At 39.0% G+C, this 17,289-nt stretch overlaps 1 protein-coding gene across 2 annotated transcripts in view; it reads left to right on the plus strand.

Annotated features, from left to right (window-relative positions):
* The first annotated feature begins 12,318 nt into the window (after positions 1–12,318).
* LOC104935189 (AT-rich interactive domain-containing protein 5B) overlaps positions 12,319–17,289 on the plus strand; it is a 33,066-nt gene continuing 28,095 nt past the window's right edge. Inside the window, exons 1-2 of one of the 2 annotated variants that reach the window (XM_027289709.1) lie at positions 12,319–12,624; positions 12,838–13,092. In XM_027289709.1, coding sequence (XP_027145510.1) covers positions 12,604–12,624; positions 12,838–13,092 — 276 coding nt within the window. In that variant the 5' untranslated portion in view covers positions 12,319–12,603. The remainder of the gene's footprint in view (positions 12,625–12,837; positions 13,093–17,289) is intronic. The other variant, XM_010750996.3, reaches the window with a different exon arrangement.

The raw sequence follows: 17,289 nt of genomic DNA on the forward strand, positions 1-17,289 counted from the left end.
ACCAAAGATACATTGTACAATCACTTTACCTTCCTTTTCTGTGTAGCAAAACCAACCTAGGACTCTAACATCTCACCCTGACCAACCAAAAAACTCTGGATCTTAAATGTAAGCATGACAGGCAGGACTTGAAAATGATCTGCAGAATCCAAAAGGAAGAGTTCATTTTAGGTAATATATTTTAGGTCATATTCACTTACTCTCTGAGACCAGGATGAGAAAATCAACATGGATCTCACGTCTGTGTATGAAGTAGAGAGCTGAAGTCAGGATGTGGAAACAGTTAGACTGTTCCAAAGATAAAAAATACACCCACCAACAGCACAGAGGCACACATTTACATGTTGTAGCTTGTTTGTTTAATCTGTGCAACAATTTATGGAATTAGTGGGAGACTACAAGAGTATGAAATGTCATAAGCATATTATGATTACACTCTAATTGTTAAAAACAGTATAACTCAAGAAGTTGGATGAAGTTGGATCTTTGACCACTGTACAGACATACTGTAACCCAGAGCAGATTAATAATGCAGGCAGGAATGCATAAATTTCAGATGGGATTTTAACACCTGTGAATAATGCATGAGCTTATATTGCAAGCTTATATGTTTGCATTCCATAAAGTGCAGACATTTCAATAGTTTGGTGTTTGTCAATTCAGCAATGAGATGACATGTAGTATAATATATTGACACGAGGAAATGAAAGCACAACTTCAGAAATTCAAATGTAAATTTTTAATGTTGAACACAGATTTAATAGACGGGTAACCGAACCAAGTTTTTTACTGGGAACTATATGATAAGTAAGAAGTCCATTCTGTGCCGTAGGTGCTTTCAGCCTTCATTCAGCCGAATATTTCACTTAGAGATCTGTTTTTAGCCTGTCACAGATTGCCTGTGCTGTTCTAGTTTGCTTCCTTGTAAATGGTATTTCTCCCTCTCTTTCGCAACTGTGGTAATAATAATCACCGCATGTTTTATTTATAAAGCTTTTATCAAGGCAAAATCTCAAACTGCTACAAGGAAAGAAAGTGCAGATATGAAAAGCTCTCTGTGTGAGTGGGAAAGGATATTTGAGTTTCCCACTAGGCATGTGGCTCCCATCAGGCCTTATAAGGCTGATGTTCAGAAAACTGGCTAGTGGAGCAGACTGTGAATAAAAAGTGGGTTTGGAGGAGCTTAATTTAGAAGTATACAGTGAGACCAAATATATTCAACAATGCTGTGAGGCTGGAAACACCATAGAATGCATGTGAAGCCTCTAGAGTCACAGTGTTGTTGTAATTAGGGAGTATAGGGAAGTGAACTGAGATGCATTTCCTGGAAAAGAAAGGGAGTCAACAAAAATCACCTGTAATGAAGATAATAACCGTCAAGGAACTGTCATGAACATGAAACATAATGTAACCTCAGAAAGAATGCCTTTATTACACCACAGAATTTAAGTAAAAATGATAACGATACATTAGAGTTGTAGTCAAAACTTGTAAATTATATGTGGCATGTTTCTGTGATCCTGGATGATCTTGGATTGCTGGAATTTACTAATATGAAGTCTTATTTTAACTTCATGATGGTTACCTGCCTGCTTTAGCAACTGGGTGAGTACAGTTTATATTTAGCTACTTATCTGTTTAATTTAGGTAGATATATTTGAAAATCTACCTACATCTTTATGAGTTGATATTCTTATATGGATGTTGTCAGTTGTCAGATACAGTCTGCCCTCTTCTGGCCAACAATGCACATTATACAAACTCAGAATATCATCACGGAGCCCAGCTTTTCCTGCCATGTACTGAATCCCAATGCTGACGTGTAAATAAATCAGTGTAAGGATACGTGTTAACGAACAAGCAGAATAATGCTCACTTTGACTAAATTTAAGAGGATGAGGAAGAGAATTATTACCCAAACTGTCTGTTATTAACATAAAAAACAATCATGCTGTTTTACCTCCAAATAAAGTGGCCAGTACATACAAGTCTTATCCTAACATGTCCTCACATGGAAGGGAGGTTGTAAGTGGAAGTGGTAAATGATGTGATAATAACGAGATGTGGTTGAAGGCTCTGAAAAAAGCTAGTGAGATTATTTTGTCAAACTTGTTTTGTTTTATTCATTATTTTATTCCTCTTCTTTCATTTTTACATGATGAATGTGTTTTTAAAGGTCCAGTATGTAGAATTTAGTTGCATCTAGTGGTGTAATCGCTGCATTGCAATGGGAATAATAGCCCGGTGTATTAGTAAATAAACAAATTCCTACATTTAAAACCATTCCATATTTTAAAACGCTTCCTTTCTCTATCATGTTTCCTTGAAGGCTGACATGCATTAGTTTTATATAGGAATGACCTGATCCTGCATACTTCAAAAGCAAGACAAAACAAGACAATAAAATGAAAAAGCACAAAACAACAAGAACAATTTGTGTCTGGAATCTGCTCATGTCAGACTGTCTGGAGTCCCATAAAATACAGTAATGTTTGATTTTTCAGCTGGAAGTCCTGGACAACTCACTCTGTCCTGTTCTCACACTGACATCAGTGTTACTCAGCAGCTTTGGAAACATGAACCCTTAGTCTAACCCAGATTTACTGCTTTTAATCAGTGCAGAAATATGACTGCTGAACTCGTAAACTAGATGTCCAATTACGGCCCTCTGAAAAACCTCAGCCTAAACTGGCTTACATTACTCTCCAGAGGTTCTATGGATTTCCACAGGAGAATCCAAACATGAATGAGTTTGGATTTAACTTGTTGGGTTCACTTGTTTAATCCTCTGTACTGACCCAGTGTGGTTCACAATGATCTGACTCAATAGATGCACTTCATTCATATTGCAGGTACTGCTTTCAGCTCTGATTTAACAATGTAGGAATTGAACTATCATGCCACAGCACCAACAGCTAGATGTATCTAATTCTTGAAAGTACACCTGTGATAAATTTGCATTGATTTCAACAAAGCTGATTATCCAAAGGCAGGCAATATACAGTGAGGTCACCAATATAAGACAGAATCAAAGCACTTTCAGAAGACAAAAATTAACTCAAAAACTTGATTTTTTTCTGGGCTTTCAGCCACACTTGTGACCTTCATCAGTGGATGGAGATGTTTCAGAGGTCACATGAGCTAGGTATGGAAATTCCTCTGCTGATTAAGGCCACAAACTGTGGCTGAAGGTTTGGGAATAGATGGTGAATGAACCTTGAGTTAAAATGATGGACTGAGCTTGTATAGATCTTTATTGAACCTCATATTACCATCTATTGTATAAAAATATGAAATATTCGCAGTACTCTGTTCTGATGACAAAATATTGTTTTGGCGTACTTTTTATATCAAAATCTATTTATTGAAGAATTTTCAATATATCCAAAGTGCAATGCTTGAGTGGTCGTTACAAAAACATGAGATAGTTTTGCTTTTTCAAATATAAGCCCTGTGTACCACTTCGAACTGAATTAAGCTGTGACGTGCACAGAGGGAGGTCGAGTTAACAAATTTAAGTATGGTAGTCCGTGTGTCTTCTGATAAAGAGAGATCCAAGTCTTCCTTCCATGCTGTTCTGATCTGTGGAGGCTATCGACTCTATCAACAATGGTCAACAAATGAGAAGAATCAAAAGGCTACTACTTACTTAAACATATCTGAAAAAGTTTGACTCAGGGAGACTGTATTTTTCACTTAGTTGCTCAAAAGACGCCTATGAACAGGTCTTTAAAGATACCCTTCCTGTGCCATTCATAGAAGACAGAGCCCTGGGAGAATGGTTTAAAAAGATGGTTTGATGCACTGGCGTACTTTTTGAATTCTGATTTCTAATGATACGTTGCAGTCGTTGCATTATATACAATCCCCAACACACTAAAACAACTGCTCCAGTAAGTGATCACTGTTGATAACACTGCTGATGAAGAATTGTCTTCATTAACACTACACTTAATGAAAAAGCCAAGCACGCCAAGCAATGCAACGCGTTCCTCCTCTGGCACAGACGCCTGAACCAGCCTCTGATATATACAGTATATATAGTATTAATTTGTTCCTTGCAGTGTTCCCGCAGCTCATGTTTAATTTGTTTGCAGCTGGAGTAAATGACACAATACAGAAACCAATACAGTGGTCTTGCTGTAATAACATTACTACAAATATAATCTCTCCCTGCGGGTGAATTTACAGACACACCCACACTCAGTTTCAGTCTAATGTGTCCAGATGTTGTTGGTGGTGGTGCATGCCTGCCTGCCTGCTTCTCCTGGCTTCCAGCACATTCCTACTACACCATGTAATATAAAACCCTGTTTTCACTGCAGAATTACCACCACAAACCCCACCCTCCACCTCCACCCCTCCCAAATGAAAACCAACCCTGCCACTGGCACTCAGCAACTGCTCTTCCATAAACTGAATTTAGCATTTTTTTAACCATTTTTTCACATTAACATGAGTCACAGGCTCGACTTCAAGTAGTTATTTCTTCCGTCTCACAACAAATTCATTAAGTGACACACTTCATTACCCCCTGTCTTAATTTGAACGTATTCCTCATCTTCTCCAGCTATATTAATGTTTCTTACCTAATGATAGAGAAATTGTATTGCTCTCTGTATTTATCATTCATCCCTCTCCCCATAACATCACCCTGCAGTGACTGCAGTAAATTAGCTTTCTGGACCTCTGCCTGACTTTGCTTTATTACTTTAAGTGCTATAACGCTGTGGTGATATATGGGTGGGGGTGAGAGTAGTGGAAAATAGTGGCATGAAAACTATGAGTAAAAATAAAAAATTGTGACAAAGGTCAGACTTTATGGACGTATATATATGGGCTCTGTAGTAGACATACTAATGCTGGGATCACTCTGCAGGATATTTTTGCCTTCTGAGGTGATCATTGTGTCACATTTTACTGTAGTTTATTTAAAAAACTAATTTTAAAATGACTGTGTTTGACAGCCTAAGGACGAGCTTGGTGGGTTCATGATTTGTATGACGTACAGTGAGTTTACTGTCCCACCTGTCGGCACCATCAACCATCATAACTGAAGAAGTACTAAGATCTTTTACTGAAGTAAAAGTAGTCATTTTTGTTTGTATAGTTTAGAATCATAAATAATAATTTGCGTCAAGGGACTTTAAATACCAATGCCAGAAGTTATTAATTCCCCTTAAGTACTTAGCTGATAATATTATCAAAGTGTTGTAAATGTGACTGATATTAATCAAATCAAATCAAATCAAATCAATTTTATTTGTATAGCCCAAAGTCACAAAGTACATTTGCCTGGTGGAAGAAACCTCAGGAAGAGCCACAGAGGAGGGATCCCTCTCCCAGGACGGACAGACGTGCAATGGATGTCACATGTACAGGACAAATCAACACAAACATATTGTACAATTACAATGACTGACAAAATGACAATGAATCACAATGAATGATAAAATGACCACAGTAGCAGATATGGTAGTAATAATGACAGAAATGATATGCGTAGTGGACGTCGTGCAGGATCACAGCAGCAGCCACGATCCACGAGAACCTGCTGGACGACAGAGCACAGAAACTCCGGGGAAGTTTGGTTAGTAACATGCATTAATGAGACATGTCCACAGATGGAGAGATATGGAGAGATATGGAGAGATATAGAGATATAGATATATATATATAGAGAGAGTGAGATATAGAGAAATATAGAGAGATATATAGAGAGAGAGATGGATATAGAGATATATATATATAGAGAGAGAGAGAGAGAGAGAGAGAGAGAGAGAGAGAGAGAGAGAGAGAGAGAGAGAGAGAGAGAGAGAGAGAGAGAGAGAGAGAGAGAGAGAGAGAGAGAGTTTTCGGTAAGGGAGATGTGTGCATCTTCAACCAATACCGTGCCTGGCTAGGCATAACCCTCGGTGGGGTCCCCCGGCAGTGTAATCCTATGGCAGCATAACTAAGGGATGACCTGAGCCAGCCCTAACTATAGGCTTTATCAAAAAGGAAAGTCTTAAGTCTATTCTTAAAGGTGTTGACCGTGTCTGCCTCCCGAACCCAGAAAGGTAGTTTGTTCCACAGAAGAGGAGCCTGATAGCTGAAAGCTCTGGCTCCCAATCTACTTTTGGAAACTATAGGAACCACAAGGAACCCAGCGTCCTGAGAGCGCAGTGTTCTAGAGGGGTAATAAGGTATTATGAGCTCTTTTAGATAAGATGGTGCCTGACCATGAAGAGCTTTGTAAGTAAGGAGAAGAATTTTAAATTCTATTCTAGATTTAATAGGTAGCCAATGCAAGGAAGCCAAAATGGGAGAGATGTGATCTCTGATCTTGGTTCCTGTCAGAACACGTGCAGCAGCATTCTGAATTAACTGCAAAGTCCTAAGAGACTTATTAGAGCAGCCTGATAACAAAGAGTTACAATAGTCCAGCCTTGAAGTAACAAATGCGTGGACTAGTTTTTCTGCATCCGCCTGAGAGACAATGCGTCTGATTTTAGCGATGTTACGTAAGTGGAAGAATGCAGTCCTCGAAATTTGTTTTATGTGGACGTTAAAGGACAAATCCTGATCAAAAACAACTCCAAGATTCTTTACAGTGGAGCTGGAGGCCAGGGTGATCCCATCTAAAGTAACTAAGTCTCTAGAAAGAGAGTTTCTGAGGTGTTTGGGTCCAATTACAAGAACTTCAGTTTTGTCTGAATTTAACATCAAAAAATTGTAGGTCATCCAACTTTTTATATCCTTAAGGCATGCTTGGAGTTTAGTTAACTGATTGGTTGCATCAGGCTTGATCGATAAATATAATTGGGTGTCGTCAGCATAACAATGAAAATTGATAGAGTGATTCCTAATAATGTTCCCTAAAGGAAGCATATATAAACTGAATAGAAGTGGTCCAAGTACAGAACCTTGTGGGACTCCATGACAAACTTTGGTCTGCATGGAGGATTCATCATTGACGTGAACAAACTGAGATCGATCTAAAAAGTACGATTTAAACCAGCTTAGGGCGGTTCCTTTGATGCCAATTCGATGTTCCAGTCTCTGTAAAAGAATTTGATGGTCAATGGTGTCAAATGCAGCACTAAGATCTAACAGGACAAGTACAGAGATGAGTCCTTTGTCTGATGCCATTAGGAGGTCATTTGTAACTTTGACTAATGCGGTCTCTGTGCTATGATGCACTCTAAATCCTGACTGAAAATCCTCAAATAGACTATTGTTATGGAGAAAGTCACACAGCTGATTAGCTACAGCTTTCTCAAGTATCTTAGACAGAAAGGGAAGGTTTGATATCGGTCTGTAGTTGGCTAAGACCTCTGGGTCTAGAGTGGGCTTTTTAAGAAGAGGTTTAATTACAGCTACCTTAAAGGACTGTGGTACATATCCTGATAATAAAGACAGATTAATCATATCCAATAACGAATTACTAACTACAGGTAAAACATCCTTGAGCAACCTGGTTGGGATGGAGTCTAAGAGACAGGATGACGGCTTAGCTGCAGAAATGATTAAAGTTATTTGATGAAGGTCGATGGGGGAAAAACAGTCTAAATACATATCAGGTTTTACAGCTGTTTCAAAACTTGCTGTATCAGAATGCAGATCAATGCCTGTTGAGGGCAAGAGGTGATGGATTTTGTCTCTAATAGTTATAATCTTATCATTAAAGAAGCTCATGAAGTCATTGCTACTTAGACCTAAAGGAATAGATGGTTCAGTAGAGCTGTGATTCTCTGTTAGCCTGGCTACAGTGCTGAAGAGAAACCTGGGGTTGTTCTTATTCTCCTCAATTAAAGAAGAGTAATAGGCTGCTCTGGCATTACGGAGAGCCTTCCTGTATGTTTTGAGATTATCTTGCCAGACTAGATGAGATTCTTCCAGTTTAGTGGCACGCCATTTGCGTTCAGATTTACGTGCCTCTTGCTTTAATTTACGAGTCTGCTGGCTATACCATGGTGCTAGCCTTCTTTGTTTAATTATCTTCTTTTTCAGAGGTGCAATAGAGTCTAGAGTTGTCCGTAATGAGCCTGTAATACTATCAACAAGATGGTCTATTTGTGGGTGGCTAAAGGAAGTAGACAAGTCCTCTGTTACAGTTAGACATGGCATTTGATTCAATGCTGAAGGAATCACTTCCTTAAATTTGGCTACAGCACTATCAGATAAACATCTGCTGTAGAAGCTTCTACACAAAGGCTTATAGTCCGGTAGTATGAACTCAAAGGTTATTAAAAAATGGTCAGACAGAAGAGGATTCTGTGGGAAGACTATTATATTATCAATTTCAATGCCATATGAAAGAACAAGATCAAGAGTGTGGTTCAGACAATGAGTCGGTTTATTTACACTTTGACAAAAGCCAATTGAGTCTAATAGAGAGATAAACGCAGTACTAAGACTATCATTGTGGTTGTCCACATGAATGTTAAAATCACCTACAATAATTACTTTATCTGTTTTAAGGATCAAGCCTGATGCAAATTCTGCAAATTCAGATAGAAATTCAGAATAAGGACCAGGAGCTCGATATACTGTAACAAATAAAATTGGCTGTAAAGTTTTCCAGGTTGGGTGAGTGAGGCTAAGAACAAGACTTTCAAATGAATTATAATTTAGTTTAGGTTTAGGATTTATTAATAGACTTGAGTCAAATATGGCTCCAACTCCACCACCTCGACCAGTACTTCGAGGAACATGAGTATTATAATGACTCGGAGGAGTGGATTCATTTAAGCTAACATATTCATCCTCCTGCAGCCAGGTTTCAGTGAGACAGAATCCCACTGTAATTAATGTAATGATACTCATGCATCAGTGAATAAGCAGCATTTTACTGTCACTGCTTAAGATATGAACAGCATTAGTTAATCCAGTGGTTACCAACATAGAGGATAAACCCCTTCAAAGGGTCACAAGAAAAATCTGAGGGGTTGTGAGATGATTAAAAAAACTGTTCTGTTCCATAGATTTTTATTTATTTATTACTTCTCAATTTGTGATATCTTTTGCAGAATACTGGATAATCTGACCTCTTTGAACAGTTATTTGAGTAAAACTATGTGAGGTGTTTAGAAGGGAAATGTCTGTTAGAACGTTGGAATGTGACAACTATACAGTGGTCATAAGCCCGAAGTCCGAATTCACAGGTTTAATCTTTACCTGTATGTAAAATCTTAATCTACAAAATAACTATAATCTATAAACTATCTGATAACTCAGATAGATGTAGCATAGAGATGTTTCAAGTGGCATCAAATTTAAGTGAATACTTTCTTAGTAACTTGCTTTTTAAGAAACTTTATTGAAGAAAAAATTGCAAATATAGACAAAAAAACAAAGAATACAATACAAAAAGATGTATAGATACACTCAACGAAACAGTACATTAAAGAAACGAAATACACATATCCATAATTACAATACACACACACACACACACACACACACATACATACATACATATATATGTATGAACATGTACATGTATATATATATATATACACATTATTCCTTCTCAATCAATAGAAAGAGGGTGATCGTGTAGGTTAGTAGCATATATATGTGTACAGTGTATATGGTGATGCAACACGTACAGGCATGTAGAAAATGGATTTTGCCGTTGATGCTCTGGCACGTGGCCTTTTCCCCCTCAGAAACATTGCTCCTAATATTACGCAATTTCAGGCCTGGTTGGCAGGATGTAAAATTTCACAAGAAAAGTATGAAGCAAGACCTCTACAGGGACAAGAGAAGAAACTTTAAAGGTTAAACATTCAACTTTATTTCTTCCTGTTTGAATAAAATTTTCCTAAAAACTACATTACCAGCTGTTTGAGGAAATTACTGAGGTTTTTTGTTTGTTTGTTTTTTTAAGTCTCATAGTTCCTCAGGAATACTAATCTAAGACCAGAGCATTCCATGAGTGCTGCTAATGAAATGTTTAATGCATTAATTAATTGAAAAAGCCTGCTTTGAATGAACGTTGACTTTCATTCATGGCTCAAATTATTGCATTAATTTAGTCAACAGGCCAGCACTGAACTACAACTAGGAACCTCATCAGACATCATGTCTCAGGGAGCCTGGGAGCAATATGTACAAGGTATTGTCTTCTACTTTTCAGTTTCTCAAGTTCAAGTCCAAGTGTAATCATCACATATAGCCATACAGCTACAGTCATAGCCACTGCTGCTGATGGGCAATGGTAGGCCTATAGAGTACTTTTATTTTTAGAAAGTTGCCCAATCAAAACAAGATAATTCATTATAAATAAATAAATACAAAAAAATAGTTTCATATAAATAGCCTTCACAAAGTATAAGATTTAACTACCCACAAAATAAAAACTGTAAAGAAGAGGTGGAGACAACAGGAGGATCGCTTGATGTTGCTGAAGTGGAGATAACTATAGATGGCCCAGGATTGACAGGGTGGGTTCAGATATCTCAACAGCACTGAAGAGAGAAGAGGAGTACGTGACACCATTGGGTATCATATACAATGTAAGTTTTTCTGATATGCAAATTAGATTAGATTCAATCTTACTGTCATTACAGTGAACTGAATGTAAAGTGTTTAACACTATAAACACACTTTAGACAATATGAACTGTAACACAACAAACAAACAACCTTACACCTCTGATATATGAAGGTGTGGAAAAACATTTTGATTGATTATTACAAGCAGAGCAAACGTTAGATAACCACATGTCAATGAAAATGCAGACAGATGTAAACACCTGCTGAACAGATCTAATCATTACAAATGGGCCTGAGAAATGTATGGTGGGAGGAGTTACCTACATTATTATTTTCATAACAGCTGTTCAGCCCCTCCACACACTCACACTAACTGACATCATAACAAGCTAACTCTATTTATTGATTATCAAACTGTGTTAGGCTGAAAGTTACTTTTTTCTTTTTTTTTCCTCCTCTTCTTTTCTTCCTTCCCCCGAGCACCAGAGAGTTTTAGTCGTTTTCACATTATCATATTATATTATTAAATAGGCTTTGCTGTGCAGTGAAATGAATGTGGGCTTCTTTTTTCATATTATACTAGTTTTAGTATAAGAATAGTGAAAGTTAAACTTTGTTTTTTCGTCCCCCTGGATGGACGGTGCCCATAGCATTTGCCTACACTGCCTATGCCACGGGCCGGCTCTGGGCCTGTATCTTTCAGTGAGTGGAGATGCTGTATGCCCAGTGCTCAATGCCCCAACTCAAGATGTCCAAGACTCACCTGACCCATGCGTGAGTAGTACTTATTATGTGAAAAACACTGTGTGTCTTATGCAATCATTTCTACCTTTGTATTAGCATCTGTGGTGTTCTTCTGTTTGCAGTGAGGTGGCACCAGCATGTCTAGAACCATTGATGAGGAGACTACAGTATTCCTGCAGTCAATGAAATGCCAGAAGAAAGAACAAGTACTTCAGCATGGAATGAAATAATTAACTATTCATATTAACAACAGCATGGTGGATTTATTTCTGCTTGGGACGAGCGGGAACAGGAGAAACACAACTATGCATTTTCAGAATCAGAAGTGTATTGCCAAGTAGATTTGCACTTACTTATTAAGGAATTCGACTTGGTGTAATTGGTGCAGAATAAACATTAAGTAGAAAGAAAACTATAAAAAAAATATGAGAAGATAAAAAAAAAAGTATTAAAATATAAACAATATAAATATATATACAGTATCTTCTTGGAAACACTAAAACTCTCATTGGATTAAACAGGCACCATCTTTGGGTCAGTTATCTGGCTCAGCATCATCCATGAACTTTGCATGGTGTTAGCTGGTTGTAGCTGGTTAATGTACTTGCTGATACTACTGTCTGGAACCATCACAGGCTAACATGAATGCTGGCCTTCCATAATCCACCAATATTTGGGCCTGACCTAAAGACACAGAACAATTTGACATTTGTAACATGTTTTTCATTCCATTCAAGCCATAAAAAAATAATAATTTACTTTAAAATTATGGATCATTTCCTGTGTTTATCTTAAGTACAGCACACACACACACACACACACATTCTCACACACATGTGAGGACACACACACTCGAATACACACACGTGCGCGCGCACACACACACAGACGTCCTTGTTGCAGGTCCTGGTAAATGCATAGAGTGATATTAACCCAGATGACGACGTTAAGCTGTTAAAATGACAACAATAAAAACATAAGCCGTATGAATATTGCTATAAAACAGCCTCGCGTCATGTTCATGCCGGTTGGTTGTGTTGATTGGTGTTTTTTATATTTTCCAGGGCTGACATCAGGTGGTCAGAGAGGCTGCCGGAGCTCTGCGCGGCGGCGTCTTATTCTAAAATGATTCCATCGGATGAAAATCACCAAACAGACCGGCTGCGTGTGAGCGCGGAGGAAGGGACAAATATTGGGTGTTATTTGCGCACATTTTATCCGCACCCTGCGTGCGCTGTCCCCGCTTGATATTGACGAGGAGCCGCCTCCTCTGTGCGCTCAGCCTGCAGCCTGTCAGGACCGATCCGCAACCCCAGCGAAGCCGACAAGTTTGGGGAGAAAAATGTTTGGAGTTTGACGATCAGTCTGCGGAGACGAGATGGAGCCCGGCTCACTCACGGTAGGCTCGTATCGATTGATTATTGTGATTTGACTGTGGTCAGTCCAGTGTCTGCGGGCTTGTTTAACGTGCGGGAGAATGCGGTGAAATGTATGAATGATTTGTGACGATGCTCATAAAGTGAAATCTTTGGATTCTAGAGACAAACTATGATGTGATGCTCTGCGTTCATTCTCATTCTCTTGCCGTACCCCTGTGCTTGTTTTCCCGCAGTGGCTCGGCTCACCTTGCGGTTCGCACGGACCGTATGTCTTCTACAAAGCTTTCCGCTTTAACCTTGACGGTAAGAAGCGGCTCCTGTCGCTGGGAGAGTTCTTCTTGGTGCGCTGTCAGCCGGACGAGCCGCTCTGCGTCGCCGAGCTGCAGCTGCTCTGGGAGGAGATGACCAATCACCAACTCCTGTCCAGCTCCAAACTTTATTTTCTACCAGAGGACACCCCGCAGGGGCGGAGTGCCAGCCACGGACAGGTAATGAAACCTACACACCTATTCCCTGCTGTGTTCTACTGTAGGTGTAATGTTGTCACATGCTCATCTGAGTTTGATCCATTTCTCTTACAGAGCCTTAAAGGACCAGTACGTAAGGATTTAGTGGCTTTCAGTGATGTTTGTGATTGCAACCCTCTCATGTCACCCCTCTTCTTCCTAGAGAAACTTGTGTCCACACAGTTTGTGAAAAATGGTACATGTTCTATCTTGCAGTTTAGTTAGTCTGTTCTGGGCTGCTGTGGAAACATGGCAGATGTCATGGATGTGGAAAGAGCTGGATTCAGAGTTGGAGCTGAGGCTTCATTCATGCTTACGAAATTGAAATTCCACCGGGCACAGCTGCTACGTTGCCTATTCACTCACTCATTCATAGATGAAGAACATAAAAACCAAGAAAAAAAAGACTAAATCTGAGGAAGTTAACAAAGTCTGGTGGTCAAAAGCCTATTTATTAATATAATATAATAATGTGAAACACAAAGTTTCACATCTTTAAAAAAAAAATCTAAATCAAACAACCAATCGGGGTTTATCAGCACTAAAACTGGCCAATCACAGTGACTCTATACAAACAAAGGTTATCCAGTGTGTGTTGGTGTCTTCCTTCACTGTTGTTTCTGTAGTCAGACAGGACTAGCCAGCAGAGCAGATGTTAACATTGCTAAACTTTGAGCCCAGTAACATGCACATACATGTTCATGTATCTAAAAGTGAATAGATAGAAAGAAAACAAGAGCATATACTAGCTGAAACACAGAACACCTTTCACCCGTTACAGCTATGTGTTTATGTTTCTGACACATGCTCATGTTCGATAAGAAACTTGATGTTCCATACATTCCTGTGCTGTCGCCAAAGATCTAAAAACTATGAATTCATAGACTTGGTAAGAAGAACTTAATGAAAATAGTGCGGTCATGATGTGCTACCAACTAAACTCAGAAGAAATCACAACATTTATATAAACATAAATAACAATAATAATTGCAGTTTTCAGTTGTTTGGTACATATTTTATCTGCTAAAATGTTCAGAGTCCTCTCTGCACTGTGTACAGTATGTAATTCTGCTGCTGGAGAATACAGACTCCTGTTTGTTTGGCCCTGAGGCTAGGAGAGAAGTGTTGTGTGTGGACTGCAGCTTCTGCTGGACTGTTATGAGAGGAAACTGACTCACATGTTGGAGATTTTGTATTTAGCAATGATTCATATCACATGTAGCAATCTGTTCCGTTTTCTGCCTGCTGTGACACAATGTCGCTGATAAGATAAGCTGCATATTTCCCTTTAATCTAAACCAATGAGACTGTGATACAAACAGTCGCAGAGAGGACTTCCTTGAACAGCTCACATTTTAATGGCACGGCTCAAAAAGTGCAGAAATTACACTCGACTATAAATCTGATTATTTCTGTGTGTGTGCGGCGTGTCTGTGGGAGCATAAACTAAGAGTAAGTGACAGCTGAAATGGGCAGGTTAGAGCTTGACAATGTGTGTTTGGGCCCCAGCAAGTTTAGTCATCACATTTCAACTCAAATAACTGCTAACACTCTGCCAAACAAGAGTGAGGCAATAACAAACTTTCCAATTTTTATTTCTCTTATTTCAAGATTGTGATTTGAGCCCACGATCACTGAAGATCAGCATGTGACGATGTTGTTTAAAAGGACATGTTTTGCCTCGTATGCAGCCTGTAGTAAATTAGAAATGAGCTGGTGCTCTGCTGCTCTCTGTCTTTATGAATTGATTAATGATGGTTGTGCCTTAAAGGGAGCTATTGGCATTTCTGAAGGTTACTGTGTCACAGTGCTGCAGTCTGCAGATTAATTTAATTTTACAGCTTCAGTGACTGAATGAGCCTCTGTGTGCTATTAATATTAATATTAAGGCAATATTATGCAGTGCACAGCACGGTAATTTGAGATGCACTGACAATGTTGTGGGTTGGGCTCTCTCACAGTGCTACTGAAAGTACTGTAAAAGGTGTGAGTCTCATTGTTTCCATAATTACTGTGACCTTGAAAAGCTTTATATAGTCAGAGACTATACTAACAGACTAACAGACGTGTCAACACGAAACATCCAACGCCTCGTTCAGACAGCACACATTCGTGTTATTCTTAGGACATAACACTTTGAGGAAAATAACCTTTGTGGGTAGCATGGTGGCAAAGTGGTTAGCACTGTTGCACAAAGGTTCCTGGTTCGAGTCTGGGCTGGGGGGCTTTCTGTGTGGAGTCTGCATGTTCTACACACTGTCTGCATGGCTTCTCTCCGCGTACTCTGGCTTCAAAGACATGTACGCTAATTTGGTCATAGGTGCCCAAAGTCAGCCGGGATCAGTCAGCATGTTGAAATGTCCTCGGACAAGATACTGAACTGAAAAGCTGTCTGTGTATGAATGTGTGTGAATGGTTAGCTTTTACAGACTGATAAGTAGTTGGCACCTTGCATCGTATCAATGTGTGAATGAGATATGTAGTGTAAAAGAGCTTTGAGTGGTCGGAAGACTAGAAAGGAGATATATGAGTACAGTTCTTTGAGAAACTGGAATCAATAAAAGTTTGCTTGAACATCTTCATATGGGTAGTTTTGCTTGTGCCAAGCATAAACACAAGAGCAGTTTCCTTAAGATATTAGACAAGTGTTATATGTCACATATTCATGTATTCATATATAAAGAAGGCATTCAGAAGTGTTGTTTTATTTACTGATAACAGGTAGATCCTGTACATATCGGGTCAGTTCTGGTAATAATGACAAACTGCTGGTTTCAATATGTGTGTCATGTGTGTGTTGTTCACATTGACAGTGTTTGATGCAGTTGACAGCTCTGCACTTTGCTTCAGCAACATTTCAATAATGAGAGATCAGTGAAAGTGTTTATTGAGGTCAACAACAGAGAAGAAGGCGATTGGACTCCATTGGTGTGATGCATCTTTAATAAGCACTGGCTCATGAAGATATGAGATAGGAGGAGTTAGACTCTCCAGAGTGTAGACACTAGTGGTGGTGGAGTACAAACCAGCAGATGGAAGGTGGAACTTTTCAGTTCAAACACCTGGATCATCGTGAGGGACCAGATGGTGACTGGGAGGTGGTGGGTTATACAGTGATAGGCCTGGCTGTCTCCAAAGTGGGCGTGGGCTCCTCGTCCCTAGTCTCCAAAACTTGTTTGAGAGTGTTCTGAATGTTGTGTGGATTGTGTTTTACCAGAGATGGTTCTGAAAGTTATTCAAAATTTTCCAATGACTGAGCACCGACAGAGAGAAGAGGTGTCTGTGCTGCTGCTGAGACACAGACAGGTCTCAGTCAAAGTTCATTCTCTCCTGATTTGTCTGAAAAACATGTTTTTATTGTCTGAATCTTCAGAAGATATGCGACCTGTGAGAAATGAGTCCAATATTTCCTTCAAAGACCCTGAAGATAAAGAATCACTCATAATCTGAGCTCATGTTAACTTCTCCCATTAGAGTCAATAGACTCAGAATCAGGAACATGTTTACAGCCTGGTACAAAAAACAGTTTTGGTCTCTGTAGCTAATTTCCCCTGTTCATGACAACTGTACTGAGGGTGAATTTATATACAGCTCACCTGTTCAAATGATATTAAGGCTTAAAGTTGTGTAGGATTATTTCATGCCAGCTGGATCTGAATCTGGATGTTCTTCAGAATACACTCTGATAATTACATTTATCATCAGTATAAGTACAGCAGTTCATGAGAAAATGAATCAGTGGACCACAGACTTGAGTCAGCTTCTCTCTGACGCAGTCTCAACAAAAATTGAACATATTCAGTTTCATGAAGGTAGAATTTATTGCAGGGCTGTTTTGTTGGATTGGTTTACTTTCTCCTGGTGTGGGGGGGTCTCACTTAAGCATATCATTGTATCAAATATTTGTCATTGCCACAGTATAGTGTATATATCATACTAGATGCTGTCAAAGACAGTTTCACAAAGTAAAATAATAATGCCCGGAACAAAACATGAAGGAGATAGTAAATATCACACAGTCACACTGTTGATGTTGCAGTGCAGACCAGAGGTGTCGGGTGGTAAAATGTGGGTCAGCAGAAATCTTCACAACAGCATATTTTTCAATTCACACGACGCTGGCAGTTAACTATCATCCTGTGTAAATCCTCTGTGCTGCATTCACAATCAAAACAATGT

This window comes from Larimichthys crocea, chromosome XVI (genome assembly GCF_000972845.2).
Source record: "Larimichthys crocea isolate SSNF chromosome XVI, L_crocea_2.0, whole genome shotgun sequence".
Classification (NCBI taxonomy): domain Eukaryota; kingdom Metazoa; phylum Chordata; class Actinopteri; family Sciaenidae; genus Larimichthys; species Larimichthys crocea.